General features: G+C 52.0%; 1 protein-coding gene across 8 annotated transcripts in view; it reads left to right on the top strand.

Moving 5' to 3' along the window:
- The window catches only part of DNM2 (dynamin 2), a 91,263-nt gene extending 68,280 nt beyond the window's left edge, over positions 1 to 22,983 (top strand). For 2 of the 8 annotated variants that reach the window (XM_036240068.1, XM_036240067.1), the window contains exons 13-21: positions 2,846 to 2,897; positions 3,784 to 3,795; positions 8,233 to 8,346; positions 14,102 to 14,211; positions 15,298 to 15,409; positions 15,966 to 16,130; positions 19,186 to 19,418; positions 20,440 to 20,691; positions 21,508 to 22,438. In XM_036240068.1, the coding sequence (XP_036095961.1) occupies positions 2,846 to 2,897; positions 3,784 to 3,795; positions 8,233 to 8,346; positions 14,102 to 14,211; positions 15,298 to 15,409; positions 15,966 to 16,130; positions 19,186 to 19,418; positions 20,440 to 20,691; positions 21,508 to 21,574 (1,117 nt within the window). In that variant the 3' untranslated portion in view covers positions 21,575 to 22,438. Of the gene's footprint in view, positions 1 to 2,845; positions 2,898 to 3,783; positions 3,796 to 8,232; positions 8,347 to 14,101; positions 14,212 to 15,297; positions 15,410 to 15,965; positions 16,131 to 19,185; positions 19,419 to 20,439; positions 20,692 to 21,504; positions 22,440 to 22,878 lie in introns of those variants that run through there. The other 6 variants (XM_036240066.1, XM_036240065.1, XM_036240072.1 and 3 more) reach the window with 5 other exon arrangements.
- Positions 22,984 to 23,346: the final 363 nt, after the last annotated feature.

Genomic DNA, 23,346 nt, shown 5'->3' with positions numbered 1-23,346 from the left:
ATGGAACCCAGTTAAGGGGCCAGAACGGGGAGCTCTGATTTCAGTAAGATGTAGATATAAATACTGGTGGTCTAAGGCATCTCCCACTGATCCCATCAGCTCCTGCTCCTCCTCAGTGAGCTTGGCATCACATGGATTGTTCTGGTGGTTCACAAAGGTTTTCTTGCGTGAGCCCAATAGAATAACAGACCACTGGTAGCCAACTCCCTTGTATCATTTAGCAAATATTGCTGGTGTGCCCTCTCTGTGCCAGGGACTGGCATGCACCTGGACAGTTAAGATACAGTGTGGTCAGTGCCAGGGCAGGGACTGTAAGGCTCATGGGAGTCTAGAGGGCAGCCTCTGGCATGGCCTTGATATAGGGATGTATCTTTTTTTTTTTTTTTTTTAAATCCTCACCCGAGGACATTTTTCCATTTTTTGTTCAGATAGAGTGGGGAGGGAGAGAGAGAGAGAGGGAGAGAGAGAGAGAGGAAGAGAGAGAGAGAAACATCGACGTGAAAGGGACACATCAAGTGGCCGCCACCCGCACGACCAACCAGGGCCGGGGACAAACTGCAACCGAGGTACATGCCCTTAGCGGGAACCGAACCCGGGTCTCTCTGGACCGCAGGCCGACGCTCTACCGCTGAGCCAAACTGGCCAGGGCTAGGGATGTATCTTTGAGGAGGAGCCTGCGAGAGCCCAATCTTGGGCTAGCTAGCTACAGCAAGAGGGTCTTTCTGTCAGGGGTCTCTGCTGGGCTGAGAGGTAGAACATTTATCAGTGCATTCAACATAGTTGATTGAGCAGCTGTTCTGTGGTGGGCACATGGTAGGTGAGTAGAATGAATGAATAAGGGCACGATCAGAAACTTCAGGCCCCAGCTGGGCTGGCTGCCCCTTCTAGGGGTGGGCTGGGTGGCACAGGCCATGAACCACCCCTCCTGTTCCTGTCCCCAGCAGCCAGTTGTATGTGGGCTGAAAACACTGGTCCCTACTTTTCAGTTTGCTGCTGTTTTTCTCACCTTGATGTCTCTGCTTCTCACACTTCATCCACAGTTCCTTCTCACAATCTCTCCTGTTTTTCCTTTGACCACTCCACTCTTTCCTCTGGATTCCTGCGCCTTCCCACCTCCCCCAGCTGTTACTATACTGAGCAGCTGGTGACCTGGTGGGTATTGCCTGCTGTGTGCCTTTTTCCTGTGTGTGAACAGCTGGGGGCGGGGTCCAGGGCACCAGGCTCTGCCCAGCCCAGGTATAAACCAGGGCACCAGCTCTGGGTGAGATATCCCAGGGTCCCACTGAACAGCCATGGAGCACTGTCTCAGAGCCTTTGGACTAAGACAGTGAACAAGCCAGACTTGGGCCCTGCCCCTTCAGAGCCCACAGGCTGAGGACACATTGTCATTGAGCACATTGTCACAGGAAAAATGAGAGTTGGAAAGGAGGGTAGGTGAGGGGTTGTGGGAAAGGGGAACAAGGGATGTGTCCTGGAGAGACCTTCCTGAGGAAGGCTCACAGCTAGGTGACAGGCAGGGTACCCAGACAGCATTAGAGACAGGGAAGAAAGGCCAAGACACCAGGAGCATGGGGAGACCAAAGCAAGGGAGAGGTGAGAGGCTAGGCCCCATCACCAAGAGGGTCCTGCAGGCCCAGGGAGGGACTTTGGACTCCCACAAGGCAGTGGAAAATCTCCAGTTAGGTGCAAGCAGGGACAGGTGCAGCCATGTAGGCTGCCAGGTAAAGGGGGAAGCCAGGAAACCCTTAGGAAGTAGCAAAATCTCTCTGGCACCCAGGCCTTGCCATGCATGGCTTAGGTTGGTCCTGTCTTCAGACTCTTTTGATCAAACATCTTCCTTTGCTTAGATGTTCTGGGCTGCTTTCCCACTGCCCTCTAAACACTAAAATAGCCCAAAGAAACCGCCCTATAATAAACTCATTGAACATTAGGAAAATTATTGGATAAAATTCTGCCCTCATTCTTAATGTTTCAACTTTTACTGATGAAGGAACAGAAACTTATTCCCTTGTATTTGTGTACACACACACACACACACTCAATTTATTCAACAGCCAACTTGAACTTTAAGGTAAAACCCCAGAGGCTGTGAGTAAAAGAAAGTTTCAGCTAAAACAATACGATAAGAATATATGACATTAGGACAAACAAATGAGCTAAGTAGGTGCCCACATACAAGATATGTGGCCTTCATCTACACTCATTGTTTCCTGGAACAAACTAGCCAGGAAACAGGATAGATGGAGAACAAAAGAGATCTGGGACTGTAGATAAATAAAGGACCTTGTAGAAACATGCCCTGTTGACCTTGACTATCCTCTGGTTTGGGGCAGGAGCCATCTGAGATGAGTGACATTTATTGATGAATAGCTGTCCCACATTCTGATCTCCCAGGTCTGACAACGCCATGGTGCTGGAGTTAGGGGTAAGAATTGAGAGCGAAAGGAAGCCTCAAGATTTTGATCCCTGACAGCCTGGCACTCAGGTTGCCCTGAAGAAACCATGGCTAACTTTCAGTTACCTGGGAATCCAGCTTCTCATGCCCATTCTTGGAGGCTCCAGTACCCAGTGACTTCCGGACATAACTAGTGCTCTTAGGAGTGGCAGAGATCAGGGTCTAAAAGCCTTGGTTTAACTCCATACATTTTCAATCGGTCCACAAACCTGAGCTCTTTGCCTTGGGCAGCCCTTTGTGTGCAGGGGAGTTTCTCTTTGACTCTGCCCTTAACTGGTCACTGGCCCCCTCATATGGGAAAGAACCCCACCTGGGCCATGAGGGCCTCTTGCTGCTCCCTGTCCCTCCTGTTGTCTCACCTGCATGAGCCTCTCTGTGCTTTGGTTTCAGTGCCCAGCAGAGGAGCACACAGCTGAACAAGAAGAGAGCCATTCCCAACCAGGTAGGCAACCCCTCCAGGGCCTGCAGCTCCACCTTGAGGGCAGTGGGGGAGGGCACCAAGGGACCACTGGGCATTGCAATGGCACCTGGGGTGTGCATGCCCCACCAGATCCTCACCTCTGCAGCCTCTCAAGTCCACTTAGGTTTTGATGCTTCAGGAAGCTGGTCCGAGAGCCAAAGCTCTGGCAGGGCCGAGGGGGCAGATTTGGCACACCTGTAAGGCCTTGTTGGAACATCCAAGGCCGTGGTTAGAACTTGACCCTCAGGGCAGCCGAATCACCCATGGTGTCTGCGGGCACGTTGGGTTTTTGGCCCCAAGGATTTGGAGCCTGTGGGAGGCTGCATAGTGACAAGCAGTTCTGGGAGGCCTGGGATGCTTTGACCCCACACGTGGAAAAACCCTAAGCCACACACAGGGTTTTCTACCCCAGCCAGAGACCTGTGAAATAAGAACAGTTTTATATTTATCAGTATCAGGTGCTTTTTTTTGGAGAAAGAAAATCATCATCTTTGCAAAAGTTTCTGCCAGTGTCCCCTGCTTTTCCACATCATGCGGGGGTGGCGGTGGGGGCTCTGCTATTTATCTTGCACGATTATAGAGCCCTCTGGAAAAGAAGGGTGTAACCACTGCATGATTTTTTTTGTGCTTGTTGTAGGTAATACGTATGTTGTTGCTTTTTTGTTTCGGGAGATGATAATGAATTAAATATTAACACCGTGAATATAATTAATAGCATGTAATTTTTTTTCTTTTGCTGTTTTTTCCTCTGCTCTTCTCTCCTCCCATTTTTGTGCCTTTCCTGCTTCTTTTCCATCCCCTCATGTCCCTTACGTCTCTTTTCCTCTGCCTGCTCTTCTTTGATTTACCTAACTTTGCATTTTCAAAGGGGGAGATCTTGGTAAGTACCCACTTGGCGTGGTAACAAACATTAGTGAATGTAGTAGTGGTGGAGACCCCCACCCCCGCCCCTTAACATGCCTTTCCCCTAAAAATAAAAAAAACAACTAAAAATCAAACTAACCTGAAACTCCCTGCTGCAGCCTATGTCTGATGTCATGTTGCCCCTGGCATAAGCTGACTCACGCAGATGCTAACCTGACCACCGCCCTGGTGAGAGGCCCACCCCTCCAGCCCATTCCTGATATGTGCACCTGGTTTCCTGTAGGTCAGGGATGGCTAATACTCTTCCCTCTCTCCCTCTTGGAAGATTTTGCTTAAGCTCTGCTGGAATTTGCCACTGGCACCACTTTGTCTCCAGGGTAGACATCACTGTGCAGAAAATTTCCCCTTCCTGTGCTCTTGGCAGAAATAACTAATTGATCTAGCACTCTTTTCTTCGTGCATCTCCCTTGTCATGTGCCCATGGCAGACACTGCTAACCAATCCTGGCATTCTTTCCTAAGCATGCCACCACTCCCCGTTCTATGGCAGACGTGACTGATTGGCTGGGGAAATTTTTTTCCACATGATAGTGTCGTATGTGACACAGTCCATGACAGACATGACTAATTGATCAGGGAACTCTCTAATAGATGCTGCCACTATCCTGCCTCCATGGCAGATACATGATGGATTTGATTCTTCTGTTCCACTTGCCCCCGTCCCTTAAACATTGCCTGTGGCAGACATCATTTGTTGATCCTAGCTTTCTTTCCCACTGTACCTAAAATTCTTGCCACAGGACTTCAGGCAGCCCCTACTTGTTGATGGGTATGGCCCCCACATGAGAGGTATTTGCCATCCTTCTTGTAGGTTACACCTCCTCTCCTTGTGTGGCCTAGCCCAGGGACAAGCAGGTGCTGCTCATTCTGAGAGTTGAGCTCTTTTCAAGGTGCCTCCCTCTGGGCAGGTGGCTTCAATTCCAGCTCTCCACCTCGGAGAGCATGGCCTGGACTTCTAGCCCTAATAGCAGCCTCCTTCTCCGGGGTAGTCTCCCACCACCAACCATTGAGGTACTGGGTCCCACTACTGCCCTGTAGCAGGGATCATCTGGCAACCCCATATCTTCCCATAGCTGAGCTGATCCTGTACCAGGGCCTCACTTGTTCCCAGGGCCTAGAATTCTCTCAGAAAATACAGAAAGAACCAAAGCTTGAGAGGAGGGGCAAGAGGAATGGATAGTCCTTGGCCCCTGACTCCCACATGTCACCTCCAATCCCCCTGGAACCTGAATGATTTCCTGCTTCTAAACAATCCAGGGGCCTGCTTCTTTCTACACCCCAAGAGGTATAGTCATTCTTTTCCTGCTGGATTCCACATCCTTGGCCACAAAGCCCAACCCTACCATGTGCATGGCTGGTCCCTAGGTCTCCCAGCTATGGTCCCTATCCCAACTGGGGCTGGGACCCTCACCTGGGAGGAGGCTGGTCCACCTTGTTGGTGTGCTCCAGCTGTGTCGCTTCTTGCCTGCTGCCCATGCTGTCCCTGTGGCCCTTTCTCCCACTCCAGCATGCCTGTTGCTGTGTACCCTGGAGCATGGGAACCCTGCCTGCCTCTTCTGTCTCCCCTGCCCACCCTGCTCCCATCCCCTATTGTTCTAAGTCCAGTCCCCTTGGGCACAAACCTGGCTTTTGGATGAGGGGGCACAAGTACTTACTCCTTTTTCCTCTAGGCTCAGCGCCTGTATCTGCCACCCACAGCTTGCATCTTCCCAGGGTGGGGTTCTGTCTCTGACCCCAGCTGGGCTCACGTGAAGGCAGCTCTTTGGATAGCCTGAGGGAGAAGGGACCTTTGGGGCTTCTCCAGGTCTGACTAGCAGCCTCCTGCCCCAAGACTCAGATGTGCCACTCCTGGTGTGGCCCCCACCTCATGGCCACATGCCCTGCAGCACAGCAAGGTGCCCGCCTGCCAGCTCCGACCACTGCTAACTGAGGATGGAGGCAGACAAGCCAGGCCACCAAGGGGTGGTTGGGGCACATCTGCTCCTGGGAACCAGGCTGGGCCCAGGAATACAGAGGCCTGCCCATGGGAGGATTTCTCTGGGGAGCACTGACAGCCTGTCTTTCCACCACCTTTATTCCTCCCCTGGCTGTCAATTAATGACAGGGGAGATTAGAAACACCCACTCTGGGCCTGGACTAAGCCAAGACAGGCCCCATATACCCCTAGGGGAGTAGAGGAGCAGGCATGAGCACAGCCCCAAATCTCTGGGGCTGGATGTATTGGCCAGATGCAGGGGCTTCTTCCTGGGTCCTAGGCAGGAAGGCCTTGGGCCTGAGTCTGGAGACCAGCCTTGCCCTCCGCATGACCAACCTTCCTGCTTTACCTGGGACTGAGGGTGTTCCCAAGACTCTAGACTTTCAGTGCTAAACTGGGGTGAGTTGGTCACCCTGTTGCCAGGGAGAACACCATGACTTTGTTGGGGCTGCTGGCCTCTGCCCCCTTGCCCACCAGGCAGCCTGTGGCTGGGCAGGTGCCAGAGGTCACTGCCTGCTTTCTGATGGCCGAAAGACTCCAAAATACTGTTTTATCATCCCAGGGAGGGAGAAGTCTATGCCCTTGGTTTTAATAAGGGTTTCTTGGTGGCATCTCATTCCATCTCCAACCTGGGCAGGAGCTTCTGCATGGTGCAAGGGTCTCTGGGTACTCTGTGGCCACCTCCACCTTTATGTTCTGAGCCTCAGAGCATAAATCTAGCCCCAGGAGGGGTAAGGGCCAAGGGCTGGTCACCCTGATAAGATTTGGCAGGCCTGGGGTCAGGTCAGGGTAGGTAGGATGCAACCCCTCTTGATACCCTCCCACTAGGAAGGCATGTTGCCCCCAGAAGCATCCCCAAAGCCCCAGTCTACCCCCACCCCAATCTGGGGTCCCAACTTCAGCTCTTCCCAGCTCTTGTGGCCACCTACAGCCTACCCTCTGCAGATAGGCCTAGACTGTTGCTGCCTTGGCTCCAGGCGGCTCTGCCTATACCTCCACATGCTTCTCGCTGCCCTGGGTTTTCCATTGCAGAGTGGTGGGGGGCTCTGGCCCCCACATGCTTTTATGGCCCAGGGAACACGAGAGTGTGGCCCCCTAAGCTCCCTGCATTTAGCCTTCAGGTGAGCCCCCTGTGCCGGCCTGGGTTCTGCCTCTCAAATGACAGCCACTGCCTGCTGACCCCCATCCAGGGGGGTCTATCAGCTTGATGTGTCAAGCAGAGAAAAATGGGACCACAGGGCTTGAGTCCAGTCTAGGGAATATTCCCTGCAGGTCTCCTTTGCCCCCAGTGCTCTGGATGGAGGTGTCCCTTCATCCTCATACTCTGAAAAGAGCCTGTGGAGAAGGGAGCCCCAGGGTGGGGGCTGTCAAAACAGGTACTTGTGCCCACTGAGCACCTGCCCTTGCAAGACATCAGATGAGCCAACAGAATTGGTCAAGCTTGAGAGTTGAGCCTCTGCTGTTTGGCTCTTGAAAGGAGAGGGAAAAAAACTACTTCATTGTGTAGGTGACTGGAGCCCTCCATTTATAGCTACCAGAGGACACGAGGGGCAGGGCCCAAGGGCATCCCTATTACCCATGTCTCACTAAGATAATTACATTCTGTGTGACTCCACACACAAGCCTAGATCCCTCCTCTGGGCCCCTTTCAGCAGGCATACCTTTTGCCACCTGTGGTAACTCAATCTAACACCAGGGGCCTGGTTCCCTATCACCCCAGGCATGTGAATGAGTCAGTGACTGTCTCCGCAGGTGCCTTATACTGGTTTCCAGCAGGAAGTGCTTGGGGCAAGATAAAGTTGGATTGGCTGTCTTTTATTTTTATAAATTTTAATTTATTGATTGATTAGAGAGAGAGAGAGATATTAATTTATTGTTCTACTTATGCATTGGTTGATTTTTTAATGTTTTTTTAATTGATTTTAAAGAGAGGAAGGGAGAGAGACATCAATTTGTTGTTCCACTTATGCATTGATTGGTTGATTCTTTTTAATTTTTTTTTTTTTTTATATAGAGAAAGGGAGAGAGAGGAGATAGAAACATAGATGTGAGAGAGAGACATTGATCAGCTACCTCCTACACACCCCCTACTGGGGATCGAGCCCATGACCAGGAGTCAAACCAGGACCTCTCAGTCCACGGGACATTGCTCTATCCACTGAGCCACACCAACCGGGCCATTGGTTGATTCTTGTATGTGCCCTGACCAGGGCTCAAACCTACAACCTTGGCATATTGGGATGATGCTCTAACCAACTGAGTTACCAGGCCAGAGAACATTGTCTGTCTTTGGGCTGAAGGTGTCTCTGTCTTGGTCCCTGGCTTCCTGCCTTGCTGGGGTCAAGGGCTCTGGCTGCTGCGCTGGGGTTGGGCTGAGCTGGGCAGTGAGTTCTCCACTGAGATGCGCCCTTCTCCCCAGGTGATCCGCAGAGGCTGGCTAACTATCAACAACATCAGCCTCATGAAAGGCGGCTCCAAGGAGTACTGGTTTGTGCTGACAGCCGAGTCTCTTTCCTGGTACAAAGATGAGGAGGTAAGTGGATGGCGGGGCCGAGGCCATAGAGTGAGAGTAGTGGTCGTTTATTTATCACTCACTCGCTCCTTTGTTCATTCACCTGTTTACTCATTCACTTTCACGAAAGGTTCCCTGAGCACCACTGTGCCTCAGAGCTCACCATTAGGATGGTAACAGCCAAGGCTAGAGGATGTGCCAGGCATCACACATCATATCCCAACCTCTCATGTGTCCCTGTGGGGTCCAGCCTAATGGAGGAAAGGAAGATGGGGGAGGAAGCCACCAGTAGGCTTGAAACTCACCCCAGCCTCCAAAGGCACAGAAAGGAGAGGTTATGGCCCTCAGAGGGAACACAGCCTGGGATCAGGGACTTAGGCTTACAGCCATGCTGCTGCAGTGCTGGGGTTCCATGGTCTACAACCTACATGGGCTCAGCCAGGCCATTAGCCTCTCTGGGCTGTTTTCTCATCTGTGAAGTGTGAAGAATGGCCCCTACCTACTGTGAGGTGCTAAGCCGTAGTGTCTGTCTTTAGAACATTGTATACATACTTGTCCTGATCAGAAGGATGGGGAGGCAAGGGGTGCCTCATGGAACAGCACCAGGAACCGTAACCTCAGGGAGCAGTATTACAGCTGCTTTGAGCTGCGGTCTCCACGAACAGGGGCAGGGCATGAGTGGAGCGCACTCTCGGCAGTGGTCAGCCTCTCCAGGCAGCACTGTTATCCACATCCCTCCTCCCCCTCTGGCTCACTTTCCCATCCTGAGTGGACCATTTCTTTACTTAGTTCTCCTAATGGAACAACATAACTGTGTCTAAGAGGCCTGGGAGTGAAGCCATGCCTTTGGTTCCTATTGCTGCCATCGTGAGCCAGGGGGTCACCAGCATGGGGTGCTGTGTTTCTGTCCTTTTCCTGGGTTGCCTTCTGAAGACCCCTGTAGGCTCTCCCTGTTGGCCAGGGCAGTATTATGTGTCTGTGACAGAGGCCCGAAATGAAGGCACTTACTAAAACAGAAGTCTGTTTCTCCTTTGGGTCCCTGGTGAGTTTAGTGGCCCTGTGCTGCAAGGCTGACCAGGGCCTAGGCTTCTCTTTTCCATTGCCACTTTAATACATGGCTCCCCATCATGGTCCAAGATGGCTGCCCCCATGCTCATCACCACGTGGCCTCTAGCAGCCCCAAGAAAGGAAATAAGGGCCTGTTGAAGAATGTGTAAACATCACTCTGCTCATGTGTCCCTGACCAGAATCTAGTCTAATGGCCATTGTTAAGTCCTGCTCATCAGGGATGGCATAGCTACCAACTCAGCCCAAGTGCCCTTGGAGAAGTTAGGCTTCTCTGGTCACCCCTAGAGCCTCCCTTGGGGATTTGGGAGGACTCCCTTCAGAAGTGGCCCACACTAGAGGCCTCACTGGCAGTCGATCCCATCCGAGACAGCTAAGCCTGGGTCCAACTGTGCATATTTCCACCTAGGTTCAGGAACAAGGCAGGTAGAACTCTGTTGGGGCCCCTGGGTGGCTCTTATTTATGAAGCCCACTAAAGCCACATGTGGAGGGTACCCTCCTCCTCAGGAAATCCTCACACTTTGTCAGTGAGGAAACTGAGGCTCCAAGTAGTGACTTGTCCCATGTCACAGCAGAGAAGGGGCCCTGTGGGTGGGTACAGTACAAGCTCCCTGGCCAGAGAAACCTCAGCCCCAGCCTGGACATCTGCCCCACAGCCCAGGCCAGATGCGGTTCCTCCAAGGGAGAGTGTTTGGGGGTGAAATCATTCCACTCCACATGAGTCCAGACACTCATCCCTGGAATGTTCTGGAAACCTCAGGAGCTCTGAATCCCCTGGAGGGAGGGAGGGATCCTGCCTGGGGGGCTGCTTTTAAACAAAGCTGGGATGTGTGTATCCAGGACCCCCCACTTCATGGGGTTTGGATGTGGGGGGAGAGTGAGACCAGGCATTCCTCAAGGAACCCTCGTGGCCGCATCAGCTCTCTAAAATGTCTGGGTGAGGGGTGGGGTAACGCTTTCACATTTTTCCCCTCTCCGCCCCCGCAGTCTGAAATCCAGCCTGCTCTGTGGCTCGTCAGCTGTCAGGCAAGCTCTGGGCTGGTCTCCGCCTTTGGGCTTGGGGGTCCCCAGGGCCTAGTGCTTTGGGGCCCAACCCCCATCCTGGCTCACTGCTCTGCACCATTGCAAGTCCAGTTTTCAGAGCTCTTCTTGAACTTTAGGAGAAGCTTTTCGTTTACCTCTCACTGGGGTTTGAAAGCAGGAGTCCCAGACTCTCCCTGGGGGCCCCAGACCAGAGGCAGGGGAAGCACTGGGAGGAGGGTTGAATGCCTGCTGGTGGTAATGAGAACCAGCAGGCCTGTGAAAGGGGCCTTGTGTGTGCCCCAGACACAAAGCGGGCTCAAATTGGGAGGGGCAGGAGTGAAATCCTGTGCCCCCGCTCTAGTTAGGGTCCCAGCCGGAATCCTCAGTCACACATGGTGACCACCCCTGGGGCCAGGCCTCCTCAGAGATGCCTCAGATAGGGGCAATACATTTATATTTCTTTATTTTAAAAAAATAAACAAGGAGGTAGTTACTGCAAGAAGTAGGAGTAGGGGGACCGTTCAGCCAGGGCCCCCCAATCTTATGACCTGCGTCAGGGCTCCCTCTGCCTATACCTGAAGATTTTTTTCCTACTCAGGCCCTTTTTCTGAATTCCAGAACCTTCCATCTGAGTCTCCACCCTGGTGGGAAACAGGGTGGTGGGCGATGACACTCACCTCCGAGTCTGCCTCTCTGTGGGGGTGGCAGCAAGTTTGGGGGGCCCCTGTCCCGACGTGCTGCTGGCCCGAGCCCAACCTAACCAATGTGCAGACTACTGTACACATGCAGGACCCCCTGAACAGGTAGTCTGAACACTGGGTTGGTGGGGTCGGCTGTCCATCTTGCGGGCCCCCCGGGCAGCGACAGGGCCACCATGCTTCGGCACCTCTGAGCAGGCAAGAAAGCCACTGCTCCGCCCGTGATAATCCGCTCTAGCTTTTCTGACGTGGCAAGGCTGGGCTGGCTTGCATCTGGAGAAAGTTGTAGGTTTTCAGGAAATCCTACGGAGGGGGTGGGTGGGAAGGAGGGTTTGGGTTCGTGGCCTCTGCGTGTGGGAGACGCTTTCCTTGGGGGTCGGGATGGGGGCGGGCGCACACATGGCTGTGTGTGCGTGTGTGTGTGTGCCTCAGCAGCATCAGAAAGGGCAGCCACAGTGTTCTGGGCAGAATCACACTATAAACAGTTCCAGATGTGGCGTCTTGCTTGGGGTCCAAAAGGACTGTGACTCAGTTACTTGGCTTGGCCAGCTGACTGGAAGCTTCCTGCCTCGTGACATGGCAGGGTGGGGCAGTGAAGGCCTTTCCACAAACTTCTGGTCAGGGAATTCCCATCCTGGCCTCTTCTGAGTGTCCCCCAAACTGCCTGGGACAACTGGTATACCCTTTTCTTCACACCCCTTATTCCCTGAAATGGCAGGCGGTGGGGGGGTCCCATCTTCCTGGGCACAGGGCCCCTCTCCCTGCCTCATGCAGCTCGGCCTGGAGGCCTTTGAAGCACTGTGTCCTGCTTCCTCCCTGCCCAGAGCCTGGTGGACTAGCCCTGGAGCATGGGAGACACTGACAAAAGAAAACCCCTGGTATCTTGTAAGCAGTGGGTCGGGTTGGAACATGATCAGCACTTTTTTTTTTTTAAATTTTTTTTCTTTATTGATTTTAGAGAGAGAGGAAGGGGGAGGGACAGAGAGATAGAAACATTGATGAGAGAGAACACTGATTGGCTGCCTCCTGCCTGTCCCCTACTGGGGATTGGGCCCACAACCTAGGCATGTGCCCTTAACCGGGAGTTGAACCGGCAACCTCTTGGTGCATGGGTTGACGCTCAGCCTCTGAGCCACATCGGCCAGGCTGATCAGCACTTTTATACAGTGTTAATCCTCACCTCAAACAAAGGCAAGACTCCTATCTGTCTTTGACAGATGCAGAAACTAAGAGGGGAAGTGGCTTGCTCTGACGGTCAGAAAGGGGCAGACCTCTAACCTCTTAGTGCCAAAGCACAGCCCACCAAGCGTGCCACTAGATCCTGCCTCCCTGTAGTCCTGAAACCCAGCCCCTAGCCCCCTTCCCCTCCATCACTGTGGCTGCCCTTGAATTGGAAGCAGTAGCCATGTTGGGCTCCTTTCTGGGGCCTTCTGGCAGACAGGGACAATAGGTGGAAAGAAGTGAACTGCTGGGTGAGGGAATAGGTCTTTCCTCCAAAGTTGCCAGGTGAAAGGCTGGGAGAATGGTAGAGAGAACATGGTTTGGGGGCATACATCCCTCTGTGGCCTACTTTGCCTGCTATATGGCCCTGGGCAGCCTGGTTTTCTCCCTCAGCATGATGCTTCCCTGGCAGGAATAGGGGAAGGTTTCATGAGCTGATGGAGGAGCAGCACTTCACATTGATCTTTGAGAGTTGCTATGGTCATGTCGACGTGGGAACTGGGGAACCATGCTCTGGTTTCCTAATGTGAAAACCCAGTTATTGTGTGCAAGCACATGCATACACACAGCTACTATGAGGACTAACAACGATGTGCTGGCCCTGTAGGTGCTTTGCCGATGACTTCAGTGAGCGTTGGGCTCCAGGACTGCTTCCTCAGCAGCCATCACTTCCTAAAGGGGGCTGCCCTTAGGAAGCAAGTGACACTCTGTGGCTTTGGGGCTCAGGCATCAAGTTTAGTAGGGCCTTGCTTTCCAGCTCCTGGATCATGTGAAATCCCAGCCCCGCCCCTATCCCCTGCCTGCCCCTCTCTGCCTCTGGCTCCCCTCTGTAAATGGGAGCATAGTGGTAACTCACTTTCAGGCTTGTTGTAGGGCCACAGCTGAGTTAAGAACAGTTCATTTCCAGCCCTGGCCGGTTTTGCTCAGCGGTTAGAGCGTCGGCCTGCGGTCCGGAGAGACCTGGGTTCGGTTCCCACTAAGGGCATGTACCTCGGTTGCAGTTTGTCCCCGGCCCTAGTTGGTCGTGCGGGTGGTAGCCACTCGATGTGTCCCTTTCACGTCGATGTTTCTCTCTCTCTCTCTCTCTCTTCCTCTCTCTCCCTCCCACTCTATCTGTACAAAAAATGGAAAAATGTCCTCAGGTGAGGATGAAACAACAACAACAACAACAAAAAAGAACAGTTCATTCCCCCATCCTGGAGGGGAAAAGTGTTTGGATTCTGGGTAGAGTCGGAGCTGGACAGTTTTGAGCATCCACTATGTGTTAGCAGTGACCAAAATAGACAGGAGTCCCTGCCCTCCAGGAACTGAGGAGTCAGTCAGGGTAACAGATGGCAGCCTAGGTCAATAGCACGATATATTGTGTTGTGTTGTTGTGAAGTACCAAGGGGAGAGAAGTGGGGGGTGGAGGGAGATTGGTGTGGGGTCAGGGCAGGTGTTGCCAAGAGGGTCTCCTCTGCACAAAGACCTGAAGGAGTCAAGGAGGGAGCTGCAAAGGCATGGAGTGTTCCAGGCAGAGGTCCCAGATGTGTAAAGGGTCCTGAGTGGGAGCTTGCTTAGGATGTTCAGGGAGTGTCAAGGAGGTTGGCATGGCTGGGGCAGGGTGAGCAAGAGGACAACAGTAGTGAATGAGTTAATCTGAGTAAAGTGACTAACGTGGGAAGAAGCATCAGGTGTTGGCAGTAGTCCTTGCAGTAGAGCCCAGCCCTGGGCATCATCAGGTCTTCAGTTAAACAGCACAAGGTAACCCCTGCCCTTCCACCCTCAGGAGAAGGAGAAGAAGTACATGCTGCCGTTGGACAACCTTAAAATCCGCGATGTGGAGAAGGGCTTCATGTCCAATAAGCATGTCTTTGCCATCTTCAACACGGAGCAAAGGTGAGCACCCATGGGATCCCAGGGTGGAGACCAGTGACCTCCTTCAGTCATTCGGCAGCATCCACTGAGCATTTGATGAATCTAGTTTCCGCGCTGGGGTATCATATTCTGTAAAGGGAGCCAGTTGAGAAACAAAACTGCCATGGGCACTTCTAATGGGTGGTCAGGGAAAACCTCTGTGGGCAGAGACAGATGAAATGATGCAGGAGGCCCTGGCTGGTTTTGCTCAGCGGTTAGAGCGTCAGCCCGTGGACCAGAGAGTTCCAGGTTCAGTTCTCGCTAAGGGCTGGTACCTCGGTTGCAGTTTGTCCCCAGCCTGGGTGGCAACCACTCAATGTCTCTGTAACATGGATGTTTCTTTCTCTCTCTTCCTTCCTCTCTCCCTCCTGCTCTATCTGAAGATAAATGCAAAAATGTCCTCGGGTGAGGATTTAAAAAAAAAAAAAAGAAAGAAACGATGCAGGACCCTTGGAGGGTTCCAAATGGACAGGACCTGACTCGGGTGCTCACTGGCGCCCTCTGGTGGCCATGGAAGGAACAGATGGGGATGCGGTGGGAGGCCTAGGGACCAGGACCAAGAGACTGTACTAGTCCCAATGGTAGATGGTAGGGCTAGACCCAGGTGACGCTGAGGACCTAGAGAAAGGAGCAGATTCCAGTAGAGTTAATCAAACTCTTGGTGGATGTGGAGAGCGAGAAAGGCATTGTTGGTGACCCTGAGCTCCTGCAGGGAGGGAGCTGTCATCAACCATGATGGAGAAGGCAGAGGCAGGGTAGGCTGGGGGACTATCAGGAGCTGGGTTGGGACCATGCTGAGGGAGAGAGGCCTATGGGGTTTGGGGAGGCATCTGGGTAGGTACAAGAGTGTTCTGTTCAAGAACAAGCTCCAGGAAGAGATGTGAATTGGGGAGTTGTGATTGCATGGTGGTGTTTAAAGTCATGAGACAGAGTAAGATACCTGAGTGAGTATAGATGGTTATGAGTGTCTGGATCACAGGTGAGTCCTGGTCATTCAGACCCTCACTACACCCGATCTGGGCCCATAGTCAAGGTCAAGCACATGCCTGTCTCCTCTTCCCATCTCAGGAATGTCTACAAGGACCTGCGGCAGATCGAGCTAGCCTGTGACTCTCAGGAGGACGTGGACAGTTGGAAGGCCTCGTTCCTCCGAGCTGGTGTCTACCCTGAGAAGGACCAGGTAAGGAGCTGCCATGCCCTGCCTAGCCATGCCTTTAGCTTAGCTGACCCCCACCTGGGAGAGGAAGGGAGCTGCAGTCTCACAGGATAGGTCATTTCCAGGTTGTATTTACCAGAACTCTCTGAAGGCATGTAGCCCATACCATCAAGCAAACAAAGCAGAAAAGTGGAGGAGGATTTTGTCATTGGAGCCCAGAAGGTTCTCCAACTGAAGCCAAGGACAGGGATGAATAGGGGCTGGGACCCCATTTGCTTTGTTCTCTCTTCACCTCCCCTCCTTGAAGTAGAGTGAATATGGCTACCCTCAGTTCCCAAATTAACATGTTGTTTCAATCCCCAAATAAGAGGACCTAGCCCCCTGTGGGCCGTGGTCACCCCAGGTCCAGGCAGCTTAGGCCAGGGGCAGGCAGGGCCACATGGTGCCAACATGGCCATCAGGGGCCAGCCCTGGAGGGTTAGTTGTGCGTGGGACCAGGCAAGCCATTTCCAGAGAAGGGGGACTTACCACACTCTCTTAGGCCACAGTTATTCCTCACCGTCTCCCTCCCACCTTGCAGGCAGAAAACGAGGATGGAGTGCAGGAAAACACATTCTCCATGGACCCGCAGCTAGAACGCCAGGTGGAGACCATTCGCAACCTCGTGGACTCCTATGTGGCCATCATCAACAAGTCCATCCGCGACCTCATGCCAAAGACCATCATGCACCTCATGATCAACAATGTAAGTGTCTGGCCCCTACAGGGCTCTCAGTCACAGGGAAGGGCCAGGTTGGCCAAAGCCAGATTTGGCCTAAACACTGTTTGAAATTAAAAATTAAGTCACCACCTTTTATACATCAAAATCAGGATTCCCAACCTCTTCTGGGAAATTGGAAGGTACAGACTACACAGAGCTCATACTCCCATTTATCAGGTAACTTAAGCTAACACGACATATGTGCTTCCTCTAAATTAATTTTTTCAGTCTTACAATAACTGTAGGAGAGGGTCTGCTATCATCCCCATTTTATAGACAGGAAAATGGAGATCCAGAGTAGTCAAGGAATCTGCCCCAACACTCTGAAGAGTAGAAAGTGGGAGTCAAAGCCAGACTGAGTCTGTCCCCAGCTGCAACCTTGACCTCCTGATGGCCTGCAGCCCAGCCCACCTTTACTTTCAGCGTTACTTGCATGCCCTGGGGCTCACAAGCCTCTCATTTAGGCTTGTATTGGTAAAATGCAGCTGTACTAATGTCTCCCATTTCAAATCTTTGGCCTGGCAGTAGGTACTTAGAAAGCTATATAGACCAGATTTGTGTTGTGACTATAAAAGCGGAAACTGTGACAGGGTCTGAAGCAAAAAGTCCCTTCCCTTTCATTCTGTTCTTCACAGTCGCCTTCTCAGTGATGATCAGTTTTAAGTTTTGTGGGTACCCTGGCATATTCTTCACATATTGATGGGATTTATGATATATATAATTCAGCAGCCTGAAATTTAAAATGCACATATGCTTTGAACCCTGCAGTTCTACTAGTAAGAATTTCTCCCACAGAGACATTTGCCCACATGGCAGTTGAGCATAAACATGGCTATTCTTTTCAGCATTGTTTTGTAGTGGCCAAAGATTGGAAATTTCTATAGAATTTTAATAGAATTCATTTAATAATTATCCATTCTATCGCAAAAAAAGATGAATATCTCCCGGTCTGTAATAACTTTCATTATTAAGTGGAAAGGTATGGAGCACAACAGAATATACAGGAAGGTTCCATTTGTGTAAAAAGGGAGGGGAAATACATACATAGTATATGCATAGACATCTCTGGAAGTTTGTACAAAAACTGGGTGAGTGCAGCTGTTTCCTATAAGGGGATTTCAAGGGGGCTAAGGAGGCCAGTGTGAACAACGGAGTTTTTGCTGTACCTTTTTGTACCTTTAGGCTGTATTTTATTTTTCCTTTTACCAGTTTTTCAAAATTTAAATGTTTGAATAGCTGATGCATTCACATTTAGAAATTATCCAGCATGGTCATATTTGCAGATGTTAGAAATTTGAGAAAATTTCCAATATAGACAATTTGTAGAAGGAGTCTTTTGTTACAAGGTTTCATATATCCACTGAGTCTACATATTTAAGTCTCAAGCCACTCTTTTAAATTTTTCTTTTGTTAATTCTCACCCGAGGATATTTTTCCATTGATTTTTAGAAAGTGGAAGCGGTGGGGGATAGGTAAAAGAGAGAGAGAGAGAGAGAGAGAGAGAAACATCAGTGTGAGAGAGACACATCGATTGGTTGTCTCCCAAACACCCTTACCGGGGCTGGGAATTGAACCTGCAACCTAGGTATGTGCCCTTGACTGAGAATCAAACCTGCAGCCCTTCTGTGTGGGGGCCGACACTCTAACCACTAAGCCATAACAGCCAGGTCTCAGGCCACTCTTGACCTTAATAGGCAAACTCTGGAAGCATCACTTCTAAAATCAAGAACAGGTTGGCCATTTCTACTTTTTTTTTTTTTTAATCCTCACCCGAGGATATTTTTCCATTTTTTGTACAGATAGAATGGGAGGGAGAGAGAGGAAAGGAGAGAGAGTGAGAAACATCGACATGAAGGGACACATCGAGTGGCTGCCACCCGCACGACCAACCAGGGCCGGGGACAAACTGCAACCGAAGTACGTGCCCTTAGCGGGAACCGAACCCGGGTCTCTCCGGACCGCAGGCCGACGCTCTAACCGCTGAGCCAAACTGGCCAGGGCCATTTCTACTTTTTTATTTAACTTTTTTGTAGAGTTACTAGCCAATGCAGTTAGACAAGAAAAATAATTTAGAGGTGTGAACATTGAAAAAGGATAGGAAAAATCATTCCTATTTGTTAAAGATCATGTACACACGACATGTGTACCTAGAAAGCCCAAGAAAAGTAACTGAAAAACTACTGTGTCCGCCCTGGCCAGTTTGGCTCAGTGGTTAAAGTGTCAGCCTGCGGACCGGAGAGTCCCAGGTTCAGTTCCTGCTAAGGGTGCATACCTCGGTTGCAGTTTGTCCCTGGCTCCTGTTGGGGTCATGTGGGTGGCAGCCAGTTGACATGTCTCTCACGTCGATGTTCTCACACTCTCTCTCCCTCCCACTCTATCTGAAGATAAATGCAAAAAAACAAACAAACAAAAAAGCTGTGTCCTGTATGAGGATTCAGGAACAAAGTATAAAATTAACAGAAACTAGTGCAGTAAGTCCTCAGTTAATACCAGGGACAGGTTCTGTGACTTTAAGTGAAATGATGTATAATGAAACTAGTTTTTCCATAGGCTAGTTGATGTACACCTGAAACTGATATAATATTGTATACCAACTATACTTAAATTAAAAAAACACCACAGGCTAATTGGTATAAATAAATAACTTAGGTTCCTATGACATTGCATTAATGATATAATTAATGATTGAACTAAGTGACATTATTGGAGGACCTGCTGTAGTTTTTGAACAAAAGTCAGTTTGAAGATAAAATGATAGCAGAAAAGATAGTAATAAAAGAGATATGCTTCTAGGAATAAGTTTAATAAGAATTTCCTGGAATGTGTTGGAAGAACACTTGAAAGCATCCCTAAGGAACTCAGAAGACAGCTGGATGGAAAGCTCATCTGTGTTTTAAACATCTTACATGTTCTACAATAAATTAAAGACAAAGATAGCCCTACCTAGTGTGGTAGATGCTTTTCTAGCCAGTCTCAGTGGCCAAGTGAGTTCATGGTCAGTATGGTGGGAAGTCCTGATCTTTCCAACCCTTGCCCCCAGACAAAGGCCTTCATCCACCATGAACTACTTGCCTACCTATACTCATCGGCAGACCAGACCAGCCTCATGGAGGAGTCAGCTGACCAGGCCCAGCGGCGGGATGACATGCTACGCATGTACCATGCACTCAAGGAGGCACTCAACATCATTGGGGACATCAGCACTAGCACTGTGTCCACACCTGTGCCCCCACCCGTTGATGACACCTGGCTCCAGAGCACCAGCAGCCACAGGTCTGTGAGGCCTGATCACCTACTTGCTGCAGAGGCCGCCACCTGCGGGTTCCTAGCTCCTTTTCCAACCCCCAAGTGGGTAGCGTAAAGGGGACCAACCCAGATGGCATAGCACCCAGGAGGGACTGGGAGAGAGAAGGGTTAAAGGTCAGACTATCTCCTGGTGCCTTCCACTGCTTCAGCCCAGTTGGAAGCCAGAGAGGGCAAGAGGCTTGGGTGACACCAGCCAAGGGGAGCAGCCTCCTGGGGCACAGAGCATGGCCAAGAATGGTGGGTGGGAAAGGATCTGGAGGGGCAAACAGAGGGCATAACCAGCACATTTCCTCCTCTCCAACCAACCCCAAGCTGTTGGATGAAAATTAGATCCTGGCGTGGATAATTAAGAGCATCAGACAGGGAAACCTAACCAGTGGAAGGTTGGGCAAGTGTTAGGAGGAGAGGATAGGTCAGAGAAATCTCATAGAAGGTATCAGCCCTACTGAAACCTCAGGGAACCACAGAGTTACTTAAGGAGAGGACACAGCATCCAGCATGGGAAGCAGCGGGTGTTCAGGCCCAGGGGTAGCCTGTCGGGCACTTGGGACAAAGGCTTATGGCCTCTGAAGGCATCTGGACTTGATTTGTAGGGCAGAACTGGGCTCTGGTAGGATTTTCAATTATGGAGGGTGGATTGGAAGAAGCACAAAAGTGGGGAGAACTGAGTGGGGTCAGTGAGAGGGAAATGCCTATGAAAGTGAGGTCAGAGGGAAACAGGAGCCCTTGGCCAAAGGACAGGTTTAGGGTGGGAGGGTGGCCATTTCTAATAGGTTTAGGGGGTGAGCAGAGGATCCCAGTGGACTTTTACTGCCTCTTGTCTAGGACTAGGCACTCACCCACACCTCCCTGGGTAATAGCTGGTGCCAACCCATTAGAGAGGCCACTGTGGCCAGCAGCCCCAGCCCGCCTCTGGCTTCTGTGGCCATGTTGGCATGGCTGGTGTTCTTGCCCACTGTTCCCACCTCACACCCTCTTTCTTCCACAGCCCCACTCCGCAGCGCCGACCTGTGTCCAGCGTGCACCCCCCGGGCCGGCCCCCAGCAGTGAGGGGCCCCACCCCAGGGCCTCCCCTGATACCCATGCCGGTGGGGTCAGCAGCCACCTTCTCAGCACCTCCCATCCCATCCCGGCCCATACCCCAGAACCTGTTTGCCAATAATGACCCCTTCTCGGCCCCGCCTCAGATCCCATCTCGGCCTGCTCGGATTCCACCTGGCATCCCTCCTGGAGTACCCAGGTAAGGCTGGCCCCCTAGTTGCCTATCATCTAGAGCCACTGGCTTGCACCCTATAGGGAGTAGAGGAGTCACTGGCATCTTCATTTGACTGGTGGGGAAACTGAGGCCCAGAGCAGTCAAGTCAACTGCCCAAAGTCACAGAGTGGTGGAGTCAGGTAATTTCAAGTCTCTAGGCCTGTCTTCTGCCTGAGCAGGTGCACCCACCACACAGCTTGGGACTTATATGGGGCCTCTTCCCTGGTTTTGGCCGTTGCTTCCTTTTAATTTTTTTTTTTTAATCCTTACCAGAGGATATTTTTCCATTTACCTCAGACAGAGTGGGAGGGAGGAAGAGAGAGAGAAACATCGATGTGAGAGCAACACATCAACTAGTTGCCTCCCGCACAACCCGACCAGGGTCGGGAATGAACTGCAACTGAGGTATGTGCCCTTGACTGGAATCGAACCTGTGACTCTTTGGTCCACGGGCTGATGCTCTAACTGCTGAGCTAAACCGGCCAGGGCTGGCCTTTGCTTCCTTAAGTAGGATACACATTCAGTCATGGCATAACCCTGCCCTGCTTCTCCCCACCTGTCCTGTGAGGAATCTGAGGTCCAGGGCGGGTGGGGGACTTGCCCAGGGTCACAGAGTGACTGCAGGCTACTGATGCCTAGGCTTGGCAAACTCATTTCCTGGTACCCTGGCAGCCATCAGAGCATCTAGCAAAGGGCAGTAACCTGGGAGGGAGTGTTGGGGCCTGGGTTCTCATCATTGCCCTGCTTCCAACCTCACTGCCATTTCCCCCTCCCTGTCTGTCTTTATTCTCTTTGCAGCAGAAGACCCCCGGCTGCGCCCAGCCGGCCCACCATTATCCGCCCAGCCGAGCCATCCCTGCTCGACTAGGCTGCAGGGGCACTTTCTGTGGGGTTCCTTTTGCACCCTCAGTGCAGGAGCTTTGTTGGTTTGGGCCCCTCTGCAGCCTCTGGCCCTCCAGTCCCCATGTCAGGCCCAGGCTCCCTGATTCTTTCCTAACCCTGGGCTAGTTGGCGGCTGGCCTGGCCCCTATCCCCAGCTGGACATGGCACTGAATGAAGGGGCCCTAGAGCCTCAGGGGGGAGGAGGGTGACTTGGGTGTTGCACTTTGTGGGATGAGGCCTGCCTCGGATAGCAGAGGAGGGAACTGGACCCTGAGCACCATCTTGGTGAGGGATCCCAGCTGGTATAATTGGGACTCACCTAGGGGCTTCTCTGGCCTAGAAAGCCTGAGTAGACCAGACCTTCTGGAAACTGGACACCAAGGGTGGCTATACCCTTAGTCCTTGCTGGGGTGCAAGGAGTGTGTTCATTTCTCAGCAGCAGGAGCTCCTGGTGGCAAGCCAGGAGCAGGTCCAGTGATGCGTGCCCTGCCCAGTTGTACATATTCCTTCCTTGGCCGTATTAACCACACGGCCCAGCCTTGGCTGACAGAGGTGCCTTTGCCAGGTCCGGAACCCTCAGCTCCGCTGGCCTCATTCTTTTCCCTAGACCCCCTCTTCCTCCTGGGTCCTCAGAGTGGCCTGGGTTCAGGGCTGAGTGGGTGGGGAGGTTATGGGGGCCCTTGATTCCTACCCAAGCCTCCTACACGGGGCGGGCCCCAAGTGGCCACTCTCTGAGCAGACCTCACTCACTGCTCGCTCAGTTTGACCACTGTAAGTGCCTGCACTCTGTAATCTATTAATAAACTAAAATAAAGGGAAGAAGCTTCTGGTGGCTGCTGTGTGGGCCTTTTGTACTGGCGTTCAGGCTGAGGATGTGGGCTGCTTGTCTTCCCCCAGGAGGCCTTATATGAGGACCCCTTCCACAACAAGCCCCCCCATACCTCACTCATGGGGGCTTTGCTTTTGTGGGAAGGGTTCATTTCTTCTCGAGGAATCCATGCTCTAGAGGGGAGAGATTTTACTTCCCTTAACATCTCAGGAGTGGAGGCAAATATTTCTGCCACCCCACCCACTACAACCACACAGAGGCCTGGGGCAGGCATCAGGATTCCTGAAGGCAGAGGGAATCCTGGCCCTCCACCCCAAACTGCAGTGGTCAGACCCTCTCTTTGCCCTGAAGTCCTGAGCACTTCCCCTAGGTCCCCTCTTCCCCCTCTTGGGGTACCAGGCCTTCTGGCCCAGCCGGGGACACAGTTAAACTTTGCTTTCTGATTTTTCTCTTATGCCCAGGCGACCACCTCCATCGGCTCCCGCCAGACCCTTCTTCTGAACTTCGTGAGAGAGCCCTCCCGCCTGCCTGGCTGCCCTCTTGGGGGCAGGTCTGCCCTGGCTGGTGTCCCTGAGCCCCAATCACCAGGCTCTGTGATTTTCTGACCATAATTTATTGGTTCCAGTCCCCAGGCCAGACCACCCTTTGTTCTGTGAGGCTCCTGTGCAGGCTTTGGCCAGGCCACCCCTCAGCCCTGCCTGGGGCCCCTGCAGGGAGAGAGCAGGAGAGGAAGGTGGTCTTGCAGGCCCTACTCCTGGAATTCTGTTACCAGACCACACACCTAGCCCCTGCTGGGCTAAGGGGCCAGCTCCTTCCTGTCAATAAAGTGACTGTCCTGGCAAGAACACTGCAGCTGAGTCTCCTTCCCAGCCGCAGCATGAGCAGGCCACCCTCAGCAGCAGCAACAGGGCCCAGGTGGAGCAACAAGG

This window comes from Molossus molossus, unplaced genomic scaffold (assembly GCF_014108415.1).
Source record: "Molossus molossus isolate mMolMol1 unplaced genomic scaffold, mMolMol1.p scaffold_m16_p_4, whole genome shotgun sequence".
Lineage (NCBI taxonomy): Eukaryota > Metazoa > Chordata > Mammalia > Chiroptera > Molossidae > Molossus > Molossus molossus.
This window is presented reverse-complemented; position numbering and strand designations above follow the sequence as displayed.